Source organism: Pristis pectinata, chromosome 40 (assembly GCF_009764475.1).
Source record: "Pristis pectinata isolate sPriPec2 chromosome 40, sPriPec2.1.pri, whole genome shotgun sequence".
Classification (NCBI taxonomy): Eukaryota; Metazoa; Chordata; class Chondrichthyes; order Rhinopristiformes; family Pristidae; genus Pristis; species Pristis pectinata.
Window position 1 is genome coordinate 4,232,130 of NC_067443.1, and position 19,786 is coordinate 4,251,915.

Consider the following 19,786-nt stretch of genomic DNA (forward strand, 5'->3'; position numbering starts at 1 on the left):
TTATACACCTCTTAAGATCACCACTCATTCTCCTACGCTCCAGTGAAGAAAGTCCCAACCTGCTCAACCTCTCTGAATAACTCAGTCCCTCAGGTGTTGTTCCTTAACCTTGCAGAGGTCACGGACAGAGGGGTCAGAGTGGGAAAGCAGTCAAACAACCTGCACCCCCCCCCCGACGTTTCATACCCCTCCCCCACCCGGTTCCATGTGCTATGATCCACATACCACTCAGAACAGTACAGCAATGAACAGGCCATTCAGCCCACAATGTTGCACCGATCTTGATGCCAATTTATAATAAATGTCCTCCTCCTGTGTACCATCCATATCCCTCCATTCCCTTCGTATTCCTGTGTCTATCTACAAGCCTCTTAAACTCCACCAAACTGCCTTGCTTCCGGTACTACCCCGGTAACCCATTCCAGGCACCCACCACTCTCTGCATGTAAAACTTGCCCCTCACACTCCCCTCTCACCTTAAAAGCACATCCTCTGGTGTTTGACATTTCGACCCTGGGGAAAAGATTCAGACTGTCTGCCCGATCTACCCCTCTCGTGATATTATAAGCCTCTATCAGGTCTCCCCTCAGCCTCCAACACTCCAGGAAGAACAACCCAAGTTTGTCCAACCTCTCCTTATAGCTCATACCCTCTAATCCAGGCAGCACCCTGGTGAACCTCTTCTGCACCTTCTCCACATCCTTCCTGTAATGGGACGACCAGAACTGCACACAATTCTCCAAAGTGCTGTCTGACTGAAGTTTTATACAGCTGCAACGTGACCTCCTGACTCTTGTACTCAGCACCCCGACCAATGAAGGCCAGCGTGCCGTACGCCTTATGTTATACTCCTGGTTCTTCTAACCTTTCCCCCAACTGGCTCCAGCTGCCCATCAATCCCCATCTGGTTCCACGTCACATTCGAGCATCTGTAGCCTCTTTACACCTCCACGTCACCTCCCACCCTCTGTCACTACCTCCCCCCTCCCCGGCTCCATCTTCCCCCTTTTTGCTCCTTCCTTATCTGCCTCTCCCTCCCACCCATCATCTCCCGACTCCATTCCTCCCTCCCTGTCTATCGCCTCCTCTTCACCTGGATCCACCTGTCACCTCCCGCCCCGCCGGACAGTGTAGAAGACTGGTGATAGATACAGCATGATATAGATCAGTTGCAGATGTGGGCAGAGAAATGGCAAATGGAGTTTAACCCGGATAAATGTGAGATGTTGCACCTTGGTAGGACTAACGTCAAGAGGCAGTAAACTCTTAAGGGCAAGACCCTTAACAGTGTTGATGAGCAGAGAGACCTTGGGGTGCAAGTCCATCGCTCATTGAAAGTGGCTACACAGGTAGATAGGGTGGTTAAGAAGGCTTATGGAATGCTTGCTTTCATTAATCGAGGTATTGAACATAGGAGTCAAGAAGTTATGATGCATCTCGATAGAACTCTGGTTAGGCCGCATTTATAGAGTATTGCATGCAGTTCTGGTCACCTCACTATAGGAAGGGTGTCAGAGAGGGTGCAGAGGAGTTTTACTAGGATTAGAGGGTATGTGCTATCAGGAGAGGCTGGGCAAACTTGGGCTCTTTTCTCTGGAGCGGTGGAGGCTGAGGGGTGATCCATTGGAAGTGCATAAAATTATGAGGGGCATAGATAGGGTGGACAAGCAATATCTTTTTCTCACTACTGAGTGATCCAATACCAGAGGCATGCATTTAAGATGAGAGGGGGTAGGTTCAGAGATGAGGGGTAAATTTTTTACTCAGAGAGTGGTGGATGCCTGGAATGCATTGCCTGATAGAGCGGTGGAGGAAACTTCATTGGGGGCTTTTAAGAGGGGCTTGGATGGGCACACGAATGAGAGGAAAATGGAGGGATATGGGTATTCTGTAGGTAGGAGGGATTAGCTATGTCGGCACAACATTTTGGGCCGAAGGGCCTGTTCTATGCTGTACTGTTCTAATGTTCACCCCTCCCCTCTACCTCTTTATCCTGGCTCTCTCCCCTCTACACCCTCAGTCCTGATGAAGGGTCTCGACCTGAAATTTGGACCATCCATTTCCCCCCCAAGATGCTGCCTGACCCGCTGAGTTCCTCCAGCAGTGTGTTTGTTGCTCCAGATCCCAGCGTCTGCAGTCTCTTGCGAGTCATACAGCACAGAAACAGGCCCTTCGGCCCAACTCGTCCATGCTGACCAAGTTGCCTGCCTGAGCTAGTCCCATTTGCCTGCGTTTGGCCCATATCCCTCTAAACCTTTCCTAGCCATGCACCTGTCCAAGTGTCTTTTAAATGTTGTACTTTTTCCTCTGGCCAGCTCGTTCCACATCTGCACCACTCTCTGACGTTGGAAACAGCTTCCTCAAAGGGAGGTGGTAGCAGAGTCTTTGAATATTTTTAAGTCAGATGTAGATATTTTCTTGATAAGCAAGGGAGTGAAAAGTTACCAGAGGAAGACAGGAATGTAGAGATAAGATTACAATCCAATTAGCAAATTACAATCTTAGTGGATGCCATGTAGTATTGAGGGACAACTCTTCGTCTAATTCTAAAGTTTGTTTATATATTTCCTTCGGTAATCGGTTTATTGTTACATGTACGGAGGTACAGTGATAAACTTTGTTTTGCCTGCCATCCGTACAGATCATTTCATCACATCAGTACATCGAGGTAGTGCAAGGGTGACACTCACTGACTTTTATCGATGCACCACAGAAAGTGTCCTATCCGGATGCATCACGGCTCGGTACAGCAACTGCTCTGCCCGGGGCCGCAAGAAACTGCAGACTTGTGGACACAGCCCAGCACATCACGGAAACCAGCCTCCCCCTCCACGACTCTGTCTTTACCTCTCGCTGCCTTGGTGAAGCAGCCAGCATAATCAAAGACCCCACCCACCCGGGGCATTCTCTCTTCTCTCCTCTTCCATCGGGTAGAAGATATAGGAGCATGAGGGCACGTACCACCAGGCTCAGGGACAGCTTCTATCCCATGGTGATTAGACTATTGAATGGTTCCCTTATACGATGAGATGGACTCTTGACCTCATGATCTACCTTGCTGTGACCTTGCACCTTATTGTCTGCCTGAAATGCACTTCCCTGTAGCTGTGACACTTTACTCTGTATTCTGTTATTGTATTTACCCTGTACTACCTCAATGCACTGTGTAATGAATTGATCTGTACGAACAGTATGCAAGACAAGTTTTTCACTGTACCTCGGTACGTGACAATAATAAACCAATACCAGAATGCAGAATAAAGTGTTAAAGTTACAGAGAAAATGCAGTGCAGGTAGACAATAAGGCGCAAGGGCCATGACAAGGTAGATTGAGGTGTCAGGAGTTCATCTTTATCATACAGGGCATCATTCAAGAGTCTTATAAAAGCAGGATAGGAGCAGTCCTTGAGCCTGTAGGTACATGCTTTCAAGCATTTGTATCTTCTGCCCCGATGGGGGTGGGTGGAGAAGATGAAAACATCTGGGGTGGGGAGGGCTCCTTGATTATGTTGGCTGCTTTTCTGAGGCAGCGTGAAGTGTAGACGGAGTCCACGCAGGGAGGCTGGTTTGTGTGATGGACTGGGCTGTGTCCACAACTCTCTGCAATATGGGCCAGAGCAGTTGCTGTACCAAGCTGTGATGCATCCAGATAGGATGCTTTCTATGGTACATCTCGAAAAATTGGTGAGGGTCAACGGGGACATGCCGAATTTCCTTAGCTTTCCGAGAAGTAGAGGCACTGGTGAGCTTTCTTGACTATGGTGTCTATATGGTTGAACCAGGACAAGCTTTTTATTACCATTTAATTAACCCTGCCATTTCCACTCCCAGGAATGCCAACCTCAAAGGAGCTCAGCTCCTCTCTCCGTTGGATATCTGTTTGTCTATTTGAACTTGATCATCCTCAATGGTTTCTCGTTATTATGAAAGACCATTAACCTCCAACATGAATGGTTCTCTCTCTCCAGAGATGCTGTCTGACCTGCTGAGTACTTCCAGCACTTAATTTCAGGTGTCAAGCATCTGCGACATTTTAAGAGGGAGTTGAAATATGAAGCTGCAGATGCTGGAAATCTGAAATAAACCCCATGAAAGGTTATTGACCTGGAACCTCTCTCCAGTCTCCACACAATCTGTGTGCCGTTTCTTCAACAGACAGACACCCACTGTAACCTCGGAAACTGACTCAACAGATCGGAATGGCTTTCTGAGGAAAATGTTCTGGGGACTCTGTCTACACTTCTTGCTGTCTTGGTGAAGCAGCCAGCATAATCAAAGACCCCACCCACCCCAGACTTTCTCTCTTCTGACCCCTCCCATCGGGCAGAAGATACAAAAGCCTGAAGGCACGTACCACCAGGCTCAAGGACGGCTTCTATCCCGCAGTTATCAGACGTCCCGCTGTCTCGGCCTTCCCACTTCCTGCACCATCAGTTATCGCGACATCAGTTATCTTGTACTTGCAACCATTAAGCAAATGTTTTAAGGGGTTTTAACACAGATGTAGTGGACTCTGCCCAACACATCACGGGCACATCCCTCCCCACCATCGGGAGTATGTACAGGAGGCGCTGCCTCAAGAAGGCAACATCCGTCATCAAAGATCTCCCACCATCCGGGCCATGCCGTCTTCTCCCTGCTACCATGTTCCTGAAGTCCCCACACCACCAGGTTAAGGAACAGCAACTTCCCTTCAACCATTCGGTTCTTGAAACCAACCGGCACAACCCTAATCACTCCCTCAGTACAGCAAACACTGGGACCACTTTGCACTACAACAGACTTTGGTTTTTTTTTAGGTTCTAATTGTGTTTTTTCTAGGTTATAATTGTGGTTTTTTCTTGCATAATTTTGAATAATTTATCTTTTTCTCGTTTATGTTGTGTCTCTGATGCTCTGTGCCTGTGACGCTGCTGCAAGTAAGTTTTTCATTGCACCTGTGCACAGGTACTTGTACATACGACAATAAACTCAACCTTGACTTTGTCACGCTAACATCAAGTAATTGGAGTGACATGACTTGTGATGAAAATGGTGCCGTGAATGTTCCGTGTCATATACGTGGAATTTTTTATGAATAAAGTATATTTTTGACTTTATGTAAGAGATGTAATGCAAGTTCACCTGACAGGTGGCTGGTGTGCCCTCAGCAGTGGGAGGGTAAGAGTTGGGAATCAGAACAAGGGGATTAAAATCATTAAGCAATTCAACAGGGAGAGATGAACGGAGACAGTTGAGAACATTTCTTCTTGTGGAAGAATCCAGAAATGTTTAAAATAAGTGGTCACCCATTTAAAAGAAGGCACTGTGAAATTTGTTCTCTCAGAGGCTCATGACGTGGTTGGAACTCTCTTCCTTAAGAGGGGCAGCAGTTGGTGCTGTAACCTCACTCTGTGTATGTGTGTGTGTGTATGTGTGTGTGTGTGCGCGCGCACATATGCATATGTGTGTGTGCACGTGTGCATATGCGTATGTATGTGTGTGTGTTTGTATGTGCATGTGTGTTACACGTTCTCCCTGTGACCGTGCGGGTTTCTCCTGGGGGCTCCGGCTCCCTCCCACATCCCGACAATGTGCGGGGTCAGTGGGTTAATCGGCCACTGTAAATTGCCCCCCCCCCCCCCCCCCCCCCCCCCCCCCACCCAGGTGTGTGGGTGAGGGATGGAATTGGGGGTGGGGGGGGAGAGTTGATGGGGAATGTGGGGAGAATAAAATGGGATTAGTTTAGGATCAGTGTAAACGGGACATCGTTGGACTCAGTGGGCTGAAGGCTCTATTCCGTGCTGTGTGAACATGAGAATATTTTTAAGGGAGAGGGAGTCAGACACTTGAAAAACTATGGGCGAAATATTGTAGAAAGTAGGCAGTAATGTAAAGTTGAGGTTACAGCTGGATTACCCATGAACTAATTGAGCGGTGGAGCAGTCTGCTCCTATCTCCCTAATCCGCCACGATCTGAGGAGACAGCACAGACTGAGAGGCCGAATGGCCTATTCCCCATTTGAAAGTTTGAAACATAGAATATCACAGCACAGGTACAGGCCCTTCGGCCCACCGTGTCTGTGCCGACCATGACGCCAGATTAAACTACATCGCTTCTTCCTGCTAGATCTGCTATCGGGCAATGACCCTGGTCAGGTAAAAGACCTCTCAGTGGGTGAGCATTTCGGGGATAGTGACCACAACTCCCTGACCTTTGGCACAGCCACGGACAAAAATAGGAGCAGACATTATGGGAAAGTATTTAATTGGGGGAGGGCAAATTACAATGGTATTAGGCAAGAATTTAGGGGAACAGATGTTCTCTGGTAAATGCACTGCAGAAACGTGGAGGCTGTTCAGTGACCACTTGCATGGGGTTCTGGATAGGTTTGTTCCACTGAGACAAGGTACGGTGAAAGAACCATGGTTAACAAGAGAGGTGGAAGGTTTTGCCAAGAGGAAGAAGGAAGCATATTTAAGGTTTAGGAAGCAAAAATCAGTTAGGGCTCTTGAGAGTTATAAGGAGCTTAAGAAGGGAATCAGGAGAGCTAGAAGGTGACACGAGGAAGGCAATTAAGACCCTAAGGCGTTCTGCACATGTGAGGAACAAGAGGATGACTGGAGTGAGGGTAGAACCGTTCAGGGATAAGGGGGGAAAATGTGTCTGGAGGTGATGGCGATGGAGGTGGGGGAGGTCCTAAATGAACACTTTTGCTTCAGTGTTCGTTAGTGAGAGGGACTTAGACGAATGTGAGGTTAGCGTAGAGCAGGCAACTGTGTTGGAGCATGTCGAGGTTAAGAAAGAAGCAATGTTGGAGCTACTAAAGAGCATTAGGATAGATAAATCCTTGGGGTCGGACAGGATATACCCCAGATTACTATGGGAAGAGATTGCTGGAGCATTAACGATGATCTTTGAGTCCTCCCTGGCCACAGAGTGGTACCGGAGGTTGGCAAACGTTCCATTGTTCAAGAAAGATAAAAGGATAATCCCAGGAATTATGGGCCAGTGAGTCTTACGTCAGTGGTGGGCAAAACTATCAGACAAGATTCTTAGGGACAGGATTTATGAGCATTTGGAGAAGCATAGTCTTATTAGGGATAGTCAACATGGCTTTGTGAAGGGCAGGTCATGCCTCACAAGCTTAATAGAGTTTGTTGAGGAAGTGACAAGGCAAATTGATGAAAGTAGTGCAGTGGATGTAGTATATATGGATTTTAGCAAGGCATTTGACAAGGTTCCCCATGGTAGGGTCATTCAGAAAGTTGTGAGGTATGGCAACCATGGAAAATTGGCTGTGTGGATTTGAAATTGGCTTGCCCACAGAAGGCAGAGGGTGGTTGTAAAAGGGGAGTATTCGACCTGGAGGTCGGTGACTCATGGTGTTCCACACGGATCTGTTCTGGCACCCCTGCTCTTTGTGATTTTTATGAATGATTTGGATGAGGAAGTGGAAGGATGGGTTGGTAAGTCTGCAGATGACACGAAGGTTGGTGGTGTAGTAGGTAGTGCAGAAGGCTGTCATAGATTTAGACAGAATGCAGACCTGGGCTGAGAAGTGGCAGATGGAGTTTCAATCCGGAGTGTGGAGTGTGAAGTGATACACTTTGGAAGAATGAACGAGAAGGCAGAGTACAAGGTTAATGGGAGGATTCTTAGCAGTGCGGAGGAACAGAGAGATCTTGGGGTCCAAGTACATAGATCCCTCAAAGTTGCTGCACAAGTGGGCAGTTAAGAGGCACATGATGTGCTGGCCTTCATTAGCCGGGGGATTGAGTTCAAGAGCCAAGAGATAATGTTGCAGTTCCATAAGACTCTGGTTAGACCACACTTGGAATACGATGTTCAGTTCTGGCACCACATTATGGGAAGGATGTGGAAACTTTGGAAAGGGTGCAGAGGAGATTTACAAGGATGCTGCCTGGACTGGAGAGCATGTCTTATGAGGAGAGGTGAGCGAGCTAGGGTTTTTCTCTCTGGAGTGACGGAGGATGAGAGTATACTTGATAGAGGTTTATCAGATTATGAGAGGCATAGACAGAGTGGACAGCCAGCATCTTTTCCCCAGGGTGGCAAAGGCCAATGATAGAGGTCACCCGTTTAAGGTGTGTGGAGGAAAGTTCAGGGGAGACGTCAGAGGTAGGTTGTTGCTTTACATAGAGAGTGGTGGGTGCCTGGAATGCACTGCCAGGGGTAGTGGCAGGGGCCGAGATGAGAGGGTCATTTGAGAGACTAATAGATAGGCACATGGATGAAAGAAAAATAAGAGGGTTATGTAAGGTGAAGTCGAGAGGGGGATACATTGAATGGGGATAAGGTCGGCACAACATTGTGGGCGAAGGGCCTGTACTGTGCTGTACTGTTCTATGTTCTATTTGCTTTTGCAATACAGAGGAAGAAACTCAGCAGGTCAGGCAGCATCTATGGAGGGAAATGAACAGTCGAATTTCGGCTCCTGATGAGGGGCCTCAACCTGAAATGTTGACTGTGTTTCCCTCCACAGATGCTGCCTGACCTGCTGAGTTCCTCCAGCAGTGGTCTGTGTGTGTGTCTGTGTGGCTCCAGATTCCAGCATCAAGTCCTGCACCAAGTCCTAAATCTACACCAAGTCCTTCTGCTGTCAGAGACACACACACAACGGAGACACGGCCCTTCTCCTCCAGGAAGGTTTCCCCCTAGTGTGGTCACCTCCAGGAGATAGAATCTGACTGGGATTATCCATCTGGGAACTGGTCTCTCTCTCACACGCACAGAGGCCAACTGCAAAGCCGGCGACACAATCGTCCAATTAAATTCTCTTCCCCCCGGGGCACGGGCAGAGGAACAACGAAAGAAAGTTAACACCCCGGGTTAACTCAATAACCTCACCCCCGCGGAGAAATCGAACATCGATCAGCAATCACACTCTAAAACACACACATTTCACAAGAGAAACCGTCTCCCAAAGCAAGTCCCAACCAATTTCCGACCAAAGTTGGACAGAAATTTTTGCGTGAAAACTTTCTCTCTCTCGCCCGCTGCCAAATGTAGTGGACACTCAACTCGTTCGGGAGGCTTGCAGTCAGTCACCAACTTACCATCTTGCTGGGATCCAGGCAATGGAGTCAATCTTCACCTTCCTGAGTTACGTCCAACGGCCTCCGAAGTCTCCCCTTGGCGAGGGAAAGGACTTAAAACGCCACAAGTATCTTCTCCCTCTCTCGGGCCATGGAACACCTGGTGACCACCAACAAGGGACAGAAGTCCTGCCTGGTGTGGTCTGGGACCTCTCCACCCAGCCGCAGTCTGCCCTCTTGGTCTCTCCCTGCCGGAATGTCCCAGGAACTGGTCGCAGAGGCTCAGGTACGGACAGGTAGGGCACAGAAGGAGCTCATTCAAGAATTCTGGGTATGTCGAGGTGTGTCCCGCGGCGGACCGCGGCTGCACCACCTACCGGGAGCTCCGGCGACGCGCAACGTCCACCCAATGTCCTCCGTTCTCTCTTCTGTCGGGGAGGTGGGGACGAGAGGGGGAGGTGGGGAGAGAGGGGGAGGTGGGGAGAGAGGGGAGGGGGAGGTGGGGAGAGAGGGGGAGGGGGAGGTGGGGAGAGAGGGGGAGGTGGGGAGAGGGGGAGGTGGGGAGAGGGGGGGGAGGTGGGGAGAGGGGGGGGAGGTGGGGGAGAGGGGAGTTGGGGAGGGTTGGGGAGGGGGAGGTGGGGGGGAGGGGAGGTGGGGAGGTTGGGGGAGGGGAGGTGGGAGTTGGGGAGGGGGTGGGGAGGGGGAGTTGGGGAGGGGGTGGGGATGGGGAGTTGGGGGAGGGGGTGGGGAGGGGGATTTGGGGGAGGGGGTGGGGAGGGGGGAGGTGGGGAGGGGGGAGGTTGGGAAGGGGGAGGGGGGAGGTGGGGACGAGGGGGAGGTGGGTGAGGGGGTGGAGGGTGGGTGAGGGGGTGGAGGTCGGGAGGGGGAGGGGGAGGTGGGGAGGGGGAGGTGGGGAGGGGGGAGCGGGGAGGTGGGGAGGGGGAGTTGGGGGAGGGAGAGGAGAGGGGAGAGGAAGTGCATTCCACACACCCACCACTCTCTGTGTAAAAAAAACCTACTTCTGACACCCTTCTTATACCTTCCTCCAATCACCTTAAAATTATGTCCCCTCGTGTTAGCCATTGTCGCCCTGGAAAAAGTCTCTGGCTGTCCGCTCGATCTATGCCTCTTATCATCTTGTACACCTCTATCAAGTCACCTCTCATCCTCCTGCTCTCCAAAGAGAAAAGCCCGAACCCACTCAACCTATCCTCGTAAGACATGCTCTCCAATCCAGGCAGCATCCTGGTAAATCTCCTCTGCACCCTCTCTCAAGCTCCCACATCCTTCCTAGAATGAGGCGATCAGAACTGAACACAATACTCCGTGTGGTCTGACCAGAGTTCTATAGAACTGCAACATTACTCGTGGCTCTTGAACTCGATACCCAGACGAATGAAGGCCAATACACCATACACCTCCTTAACAACCCTATCGACCTGCGCGACAACCTTGAGGGATCTATGGACGTGGACCTCAAGATCCCCCTGTTCCTCCACACTGCTAAGAGTTCTGCCATTAACCTTGTATTCTACCTTCAAATTCAATCTTCCAAAGTGTATCACTTCACACTTTTCCCGGTTGAACTCCATCTGCCACTTCTCAGTCCCGCTCTGCATCCTACCAATGTCCTGTTGTAACCTACAGCAATCTTCTACACTATCCACAACACCACCAACCTTTGTGTCATCTGCAGACTTAGTAACCCACCCTTCCACATCCTCATCAAGTCACTTATAAAAATCACAAAGAGCAAGGGTCCCAGAACAGATCCATGCAGAACACCACAGGTCACCGACCTCCAGGCAGAATACTCTCCATCTACCACCACCCTCTGTCTTCTATGGGTGAACCAATTCTGAATCCACACGGCCAAGCTCCCCTGGATCCCATGCCTCCTGACTTTCTGAATAAGCCTTCCATGAGGAACCTTATCAAATGCCTTACTAAAATCCACGTTCACCACATCCACTGCTCAATCTTCATCAATGTGCTTTGTCACATCCTCAAAAAACTTCAATCAGGCTCCTGAGGCATGACCTGCCCCTCACAAAGCTATGCTGACTGTCCCTAATCAGCCTATGCATCTCTAAATGCCCATAAATCCTGTCTCTAAGAATCTTCTCCAGTAATTTACTGAAGTAAGACTCACTGGTCTGTAATTCCTAGGTTATCCCTACTCCCTTTCTTGAACAAAGGAACAACATTTGCCACCCTCCAATCATCCGGCACTACTGCTGTGGCCAGTGAGGACGCAAAGATCATCGCCAAAGGCGCAGCAATCTCTTCCCTCGCTTCCCGTAATAACCTTGGATATATCCCGTCCGGCCCCGGTGATTTATCTATCCTAATGTTTTTCAAAAGTTCCAGCACATCCTCTTTCCTCACGTCGACATGCCCTGGCGTATCAGCCTGTTGTACGCCATCTTCACAAATGTCAAGGTCTCTCTCTCTAGTGAATACTGAAGCAAATATTCATTAAGGACCTTCCCTACCTCTTCCGATGAGCGTTTGTCGGCTCTTGGACTGTACTCACTGGAGTACAGAAGAATGAGAGGGGACCTCATAGTGACATTTAAAATGTTGATAGGAAAGGACAGAGTAGATGTGGCTAGGCTGTTTCCCTTGGTAGGTGAGTCCAGGACCAGAGGGCACAATCTTAGAATTAGAGGGTACAGTTTCAAAACAGAGATGAGGAGAAATTTCTTTAGCCAGAGGGTGGTGAATTTGTGGAACTCCTTGCCACATACAGCAGTGGAGGCCAGCTCAGTGGGGGCATTCAAGGAAGAGATATAGATATCCTAAATAGTAGGGGTATCAAGGGATATGGGGATAAGGCCGGAAATGGGGATTAGGTTTTTTTTTTCTCTTTTTCCCCCACCCCCCCCATTCCCCATTTCTTTTTTTCCCTTTTCCTTGGAGCAGATTCGATGGGCCGAATGGCCTGCTTCTGCTCCCTTGTCTTGTGATCTTGTGAATATTAAGGAAGTTGAAATCACCCATGACAACAACCCTGTTATTTTTGAACCTTTCCAAAATCTGCCTCCCGATCTGCTCCTCAGTGTCCCTGCTGCTATTTGGGGATCTGTAGAATACTCCCAATAGAGTGATCGTTCCCTTCCTGTTTCTGACTTCCACCTACACGGACTCAGTAGATGGTCCCTCCAGGAGTCTTTCCCTTTCTACAGCTGTGACACTGTCCCTGATCAGCAAAGCCACTCCCCCACCTCTTTTACCTCCGTCCCTGTCCCTTTTGAAACATCTAAACCCTGGAATATCCAGCAGCCATTCCTGCCCTTGTGACAGCCAAATCGCTGTAATGGCCACCACGTCGTAGTTCCACATACGGACCCATGCTCCAAGTTCATCAGCCTTGGTCCTGATACTTCTCACATTAGACACACCAGCCCATCCACCTGACTGCAATTTTGCCCTTTCAACTGTCTATCCTTCCTCAGTCTCTCTACACTCTGCATCTACTTGTACACTAAATGCACCGACCTCTGACCTATCACTCTGGTTCCCATCCCCCTGCCAAACTAATTTAAACCCTCCCCAACACCTCTAGCAAACCTGCCCGCAAGAATATTGGTCCCCCTCCAGTTCAGGTGTAACCTGTCCCTTTTTGTACAGGTCGTACCTTCCCCAGTAGAGATCCCAATGATCCACAAATCAGAAACTCTGCCCCCTGCACCAACTCCTCAGCCACACATTCATTTGCCAAATCAACCTATTCTTACCCTCACTGGCACGTGGCACAGGCAGCAATCCAGTGATTGCTACCCTTGAGGTCCTGCTTTGCAGCTTCCCACCTAGCTCCCTATATTCCCTCTTCAGGACCTCATCTCTTTTCCTACCTATGTCATTGGTACCAATATGTACCACAACCTCTGGCTGGTCACCCTCCCCCTTCAGAATGCTGTGGACCTGATCCGAGACATCCCAGACCCTGGCACCTGGGAGGCAACATGCCATCCAGGAGTCTCTTTCACGTCCACAGGATCTCCTGTCTGTCCTCCTTACTACTGAATACCGCTCTCCTCTTCTCCCCACTTCCCTTCTGCACCACACAACCAGGCTCAGTGCCAGAGACCTGGTCACTGTGGCTTTCCCCTGGTAGGTTGCTTCCCCTCCCCCCCAACAGTATCCAAAGCGGTCTACCTGTCATTGAGGGGAATGGCCATGGGGTACTCTGCACTACCTGCCTATTCTCCATCCTTCTCCTGACAGTCACCCAGCTACCTGCCTCCTGCAGCTTCAGAGTGACTGCCTCCCTGTAGCTCTTACCTATGAACTCCTCGTTCGCCCGTAGGAGCCGAAGGTCATCCAGCTGCAGCTCCAGTTCCCTAACACGGTCTGTAAGGAGCTGCAGCTGGATGCACCTCATGCAGATGTAGCTATCAGGGAGACTGGAGGTCTCCCAGAACTCCCACATCTCACAAGATGAACACACCACCAGCCCTGGAGCCATTCTATAGCCTGGCACTAAAGGAAAAATCAAAGAAAGAAAGAAACTTACCTTAGCCTCTTGTCTCCTCTCATCGAAGCCCCTTGAGCCAAAGCCTCAGTCACCCCCCCCCCCCCCCACTCTAACACTGGTTTACTCCAACAATGGCTGCTCTGTTTGGCCCTACCTTCTCTTTACTGGCTGCTGTTAATCAGCCAAGCAACAATTAACAACTTGCAAATGTGCCTCTTTTAGACTCCTGCAAGGTGAACTCAGAAACACAGAGACTCGCTTCTCTTCAAAGCTCCAAATATCCACAACCCCATCAGGGTTTGTGTTGCCTACATCACAACACCTACATTCTCATCCAGGTTATATGACAACCAACAAGATACCAGCACCAAACCCTGTGGTGCACACTTGCGACAGATTTCCAGTCACTTTTCAGATGTCCACTCCTCTCTGGTTCCTCTTATCCAGGATGTGCCCCACATCCTTCGTGCCTTAATCTTCTGGACCAACCTATCATGCAGGACCTTGTTAAAAGCCCTGACTAAAGTCCACGTAGACACCATCTACCCCTTGCCTTCATCGATCTCCTTGGTTGCCTCAAAAAGTCAATCAGATTTGTGAGACATGATCTCCCCTGCACAAAACCATGCTGAGTCCTCCTAATCAGTCACTGCATGGTAGTGTAGCGGTTAGCGTTAATGCTTTACAGTGCCAGTGACCTGGGTTCAAATCCAGCCACTGTCTGTAAGGAGTTTGTACATTCTCGCCGTGTCTGCGTGGGTTTCCTCCAGGGGCTCCGGTTTCCTCCCACATTCCAAAGATGAGCGGGTTAGGAAGTTGTGGGCGTGCTATGTTGGCACCGGAAGCGTGGCGACACTTGTGGGCTGCCCCAGAACACTATGCAAAAAGATGTATTTCAAGACAAGATCTCTTTATAGTCACATGTACATCAAAACACACAGTGAAATGCATCTTTTGCGTAGAGTGTTCTGGGGGCAGCCTGCAAGTGTCGCCACACTTCCGGCGCCAATGTAGCATGCCCACAACTCCTAACCAGTACAACTTTGGAATGTGGGAGGAAACCGGAGCACCCGGAGGAAACCCACGCAGTCACGGGGAGAACGTACAAACTCCTCACAGACAGCGGCCAGAATTGAACCCGGGTCGCCGGCGCTGTAATAGCGTTACGCTAACCGCTACACTACCGTGCCTGCCTAACTTCTGGTAACCACTCCCCTCTGTCCCATTTTTTCCCCTTATCCTACCGTCCCCATCACCCCATCTCTTTCCCCTCCCGCACCCTCTCCGTCGGCCCCCTCACCACACATTCCCCCCTCCGGTTCCCCTCCTCACCTTCCCTTTATTCCATGCTCCCACTGTCCTCTCTATCACCTCCCAGCTTCTGACATCATTCCCACTCTCCCCCCTCCCTCCCCTGCCTATCACACCCCCCTTCACCTGGATCCACCTATCACCTGCCAGCTCTTGCTGCCCTGCTTCCCCCCTCCCCCAACCCTTTTATACCGGCGATTTCCCCTCTTTATTTCCAGTCCCGATGAAGGGTCTCGACCCGAAACGTCGACAGTCCATTTCCCTCCACGGATGCTGCCCGACCCGCTGAGTTCCTCCAGCAGCCCGCAAGTGTCGCCACGCTTCCGGCGCCAACATAACATGCCCGCAACTTCCTAACCCGTACGTCTTTGGAATGTGGGAGGAAACCGGAGCACCCGGAGGAAACCCACGCAGACACGGGGAGAACGTGCAAACTTCTTACAGACAGCGGCGGGAATCAAAAGCGGGTCGCTGGCGCTGTAATAGCGTTACGCTAACCACTACACTACCGTGCCTGCCTGGTAAACTCACTAAAACCTACCCACTCCCTCATCCTTTCCTTCCTTCCTCTGTCTGCTCTTCCCATTGGACTTGCCTGTTCTATTTTCTACATACAAGTCAGACTCTCTCCCTGCTGCACTGTCATTGTGGGTCCCGCTCCTTGCCTCACTCGTTTAAAGTCCTCCCAAGTAGCACTGGCAAACCACCCTGCAAGGGTATCAGTTCCCCTCCAGTTCAGGTGTAACCCATCCTTCTTCTACAGGTCACCCCTGCCCTAGAAGAGATCCCAAAGATCTAAAAACCTGACCTTCCTTCCTGCACCAGCTCTTCAGCAATGCATTACCTCATTATTCCTTTCTTTTTTGCACTATTTATTTTGTAATTTATGGTAATGTTACATCTTTGCACTGTACTGCTGTCGCAAAACAACAAATTTCACGTCAATGATAATAAGCCTGATTCTATCTCCCTGTTTCTACACTCAGTAGCACATGCCACAGGGAGTAATCCTGAGATTACAAACCCAGAGGTCCTGCTTTTCAACTTTCTACCCAACTCCCGAAATTCCCTTTGCAGCGGCCCATCTCCCCCCTTACCCCCGTCCTTCAGACCACCATGGACCATGACCTCTGGCTGCTCACCTTCCCCTTCCAGAATGTTCTGCACCCACTCTGAGACATCTTTGACTCTGGCACCAGGGAGGCAATGCACCATCCTGGATCTCGCGCACGGCCATGGAAAAGTCCGTCTGTCCCACTGGAACACTGAGTCCCTGATCACTACGGCACGTCAAGACTTTGTCCTTCCCTGCTGCACAAGGGGCCTGTCAGAGCCCCACTGACTTGGCTGCTGCTGCTCTCCTCTGAGAGGAGGCCCATGCCCCAACAGTACCGAAAGCGGTGTACCCATGAGAGAGGGGACTCCTGCACTGTCTGCCTGCCTCTCCTGGTGGTCACCCATCTACCATCCAGCTGAGCCTGTGGTGTGACCACCTCCCTGAAGCTCCTGTCCACCACACCTTCTCCCTCCTTGATGTTCCTCAGCATGTCCCACTGCCACATGTGGTCTGAGAGGGGCTGCAGCTGGACACACAGTCTTTAGGGACAGACTTATCCATCCATATCCTACCCTAATCGAGCTGAGGGTTGGTTACACATCTTGCACTGTTCAATGGCTTGAAGTCCTTTGTTACCTTCAGATCTGACAGCTTCAATGCACTGCTGGCCCAACCCCATTTGTCCTCTTCACAAACCTCACGCTGTTCCAAACCCTGCTGCTCACATTGTCAGTGGGGATCCCTTCCACCGGCTCCTGGTTAAGTTGTGCCTGAAATGTAAAATTCTCCAACGTTCTTTTCAAATTCACCTGTCCCTATCTTTTCCCCATCTCCATGAACCCTTGCCCCCACAATTCCCATCTCCATGACCCCCCCCAATCCCAACACCCATCCACCTCTGGAGCATCCCCTCCAATGTCCACACCTCTGTAATCACCTACCCTACCCATCTCCGTGACCCCCCCCCTCTGGCCCCTACACCCCTCCCTGTCTCCGTAACCCCCTCCATCCCCTACACCCCTCCTCGTCTCCCTGACCTCCTCCATCCCCTACACCCCTCCCTGTCTCTGTGACCCCCTCCATCCCCTACCCCCTCCATGCCCTACAGCCCTCCCTGTCTCCCTCACCTCCTCCAGCCCCTACACCCCTTCCTGTGTAACCCCCTCCATCCCCCACACCCCTCCCCATCTCTGTAACCCCCTCCGGCCCCTACACCCCTCCCCGTCTCTGTAACCCCCTCCGGCCCCTGCACCCTCCCTGTCTCTGTGACCCCCTCCAGCCCCTACACCCATCCCCATCTGTGACCCCCTCCATCCCCTACACCCCTCCCCATCTCTGTAAACCTTTCCATCCCCTACACCCCTCCTCGTCTCTGTAACCCCCTCCAGCCCCAACACCTCTCCCCGTCTCTACAACCCATTCAGCACTTCACCCCCTCCTCCAATTCTGACCTCTTGATCATCTGCTATCCTCATCGCTGCACCACTGCCGGCAATGCCAACGACTTCCTCGCACAGACAACTGTTTGTGACAGCTTTAAGTTCAATGAACCGCACAGACACTCAGCCCACTGTATGCATGTATGCTCTTGGGAAGAGCCATCCATTGCCCTCCTGCTCTTGTCCAGCTGCCAACGTTTCTGAGTATTTATCCAACTCAGAAGTCTAATCATTACTCAATTTGCTTCTACCATCCAGCACGTCCCAGATCAAAATGAGCATGTTCTAGTCTAAAACAAATCAGTAGGCACAAAATAAAAATCACCCCTCTCCCCTAGGGTCCCTTGGCCAAATGTCAAATTCCTCTGGTTCAGGATCCTTGTCAGTGATTTATTGAGAACCCTCCATGCCACAGTTAAATTCTGCTCTTTGCTTCAGTTGAATCTCTTGCTGACCCCTGCTCCATTGGGCAGCCCAGTGGCACAGCAGGTAGAGCCGCTGCCTCACGGCTCCAGAGACCCGGGTTCGATCCCGACCTTCGGCGCTGTGTGTGTGTTTGTGTGTGTGGAGTTTGCACACTCTTCCTGCAACCCCCTGGGTTTCCCCCGGGTTTCCTCCCACATCTCAAATACATGCGGTGTCAGTGGGTTAACCGGCTGCTGTGAATCGCCCCCGCCAAGTGTGTGGGTGAGTTTAGAATCTGGGAGGAATTGATGGGAATGCCGGAATAGGTTGGGAATACGCAACTGCTTTGCCCAAGACGGCACGAAATTGGACAGAGTTGTGAATGCAGCCCAGTCACGAATATCAGCCTCACCGTCCCTGACTCCACTTACACTTCCCACTGCCTTGGGAAAGCAGCCAACATAATAAAGGACCCAACACATGCGAAATGCTGGAGGAACTCAGCGGGTCAGGCAGCATCCGTGGAGGGAAATAAACAGTTGACCTTTCGGGCCGAGACCCTTCATTGGGACTGGTAAGAAAGAGGGCAGAATAAAAGTGGTGGGGAGGGGGAGCACGAGCTGGCGGGTGAGTCCAGGTGAGGGGAGGTGATATGTGGAAGAGGCAGAGGGTTGAAAAAGACGGAATCTGATAGGAGAGGACAGTAGACTATGGAATAAAGGGGAGGAGCAATGTGTGGGTGAGGGGCAAGTCGTGAGGGCAGAGGAGGGGACCCCTCCCATCCCTGTCATTCTACCCCTCTCCCCCCGCCAATCAGGCAGAAGATACAAAAGCTTGAGAGTACGTACCACCAGGCTCAGGGACAGCTTCTATCCTGCTGTATGGGCCTCTTGCACAACAGATGCACCATGTCCTAGTCCAACCATGTAGATGCCACGGCCAAGAAAGCTCACCAGCGCCTCCAACTTCCTCAGGAGGCTAAAGAAATTCGGTATGTCCCCTTTGACTCTCACCGACTTTTATCGATGCACCATAGAAAGCATCCTATCTGGATGTATCACGGTACGGCAACTGTTCTGCCCAGGACCGCAAGAAACTGCAGAGAGTTGTGGACACAGCCCAGCGCGTCATGGAAAGCAGCCTCCCCTCCATGGTCTTTACCTCTCGCTGCCTTGGTGAAGCAGCCAGAATAATCAAAGACCCCACCCACCCGGGACGTTCTCTCTTCTCCCATCAGGTGGAAGATACAGGAGCCTGAGGGCATGTACCACCAGGCTCAAGGGCAGCTTCTATCCCACAGGGATAAGACTATTGAACGGTTCCCTTATACGATGAGATGGACTCTGACCTCATGATCTACCTTGTTGTGACCTTGCAACTTATTCCACTGCACGTTCTCTGTACTGTGACACTTTACTCTGTACTGTTACTGTTTTTACCTGTACTACCTCAATGCACTCTGTGCTAACCCAATGTAACTGCATTGTGTAATGAATTGACGTGTGCGATCGGTGTGCAAGACAGGTTTTTCACTGTACCTTGGTGCAAGTCACAATAATAAACCAATACAGACAAACTCTTGATCTCCCAATCTACCTCGTGGTGGCCCTTGCACTTTGCCTGCCTGCACTGCACTTTCTCTGCAACTAGATTCTGCATTCTATTTTCCCTTTCCTACGAGTGAACATCACCAACAGCCTGTCCTCATCAAATCACGTAGACGCCACGGCCAAGAAAGCTCACCAGTGCCTCTACTTCCTCAGGAGGCTAAAGAAATTTGGTTTGTCCCCTTTGACACTCACCAACTTTTATCAATGCACCACAGAAAGCATCCTATCTGGATGCATCACAGCTTGGTACGGCAACTGCTCTTCCCAGGAACGCAAGAAACTGCAGGGAGTTGTGGACACAGCCCAGCGCGTCACAGACACCAGCCTCCCCTCCTTGGACTCTGTCTTTACCTCTCGCTGTCTTGGTGAAGCAGCCAGCATAATCAAAGACCCCACCCACCCGGGACATCCTCTCTTCTCTCCTCTTCCATCAGGTAGGAGCCTG

General features: G+C 50.7%; 1 protein-coding gene across 1 annotated transcript in view; it reads right to left on the reverse strand.

Annotated features, from left to right (window-relative positions):
- myo1eb (myosin IEb) overlaps positions 1 to 9,368 on the reverse strand; it is a 75,044-nt gene extending 65,676 nt beyond the window's left edge. The window contains exon 1 of the mRNA XM_052045825.1: positions 9,061 to 9,368. Within this exon, the coding sequence (XP_051901785.1) occupies positions 9,061 to 9,063 (3 nt within the window). The 5' untranslated portion in view covers positions 9,064 to 9,368. The remainder of the gene's footprint in view (positions 1 to 9,060) is intronic.
- Between the last annotated feature and the right edge of the window lie 10,418 nt (positions 9,369 to 19,786).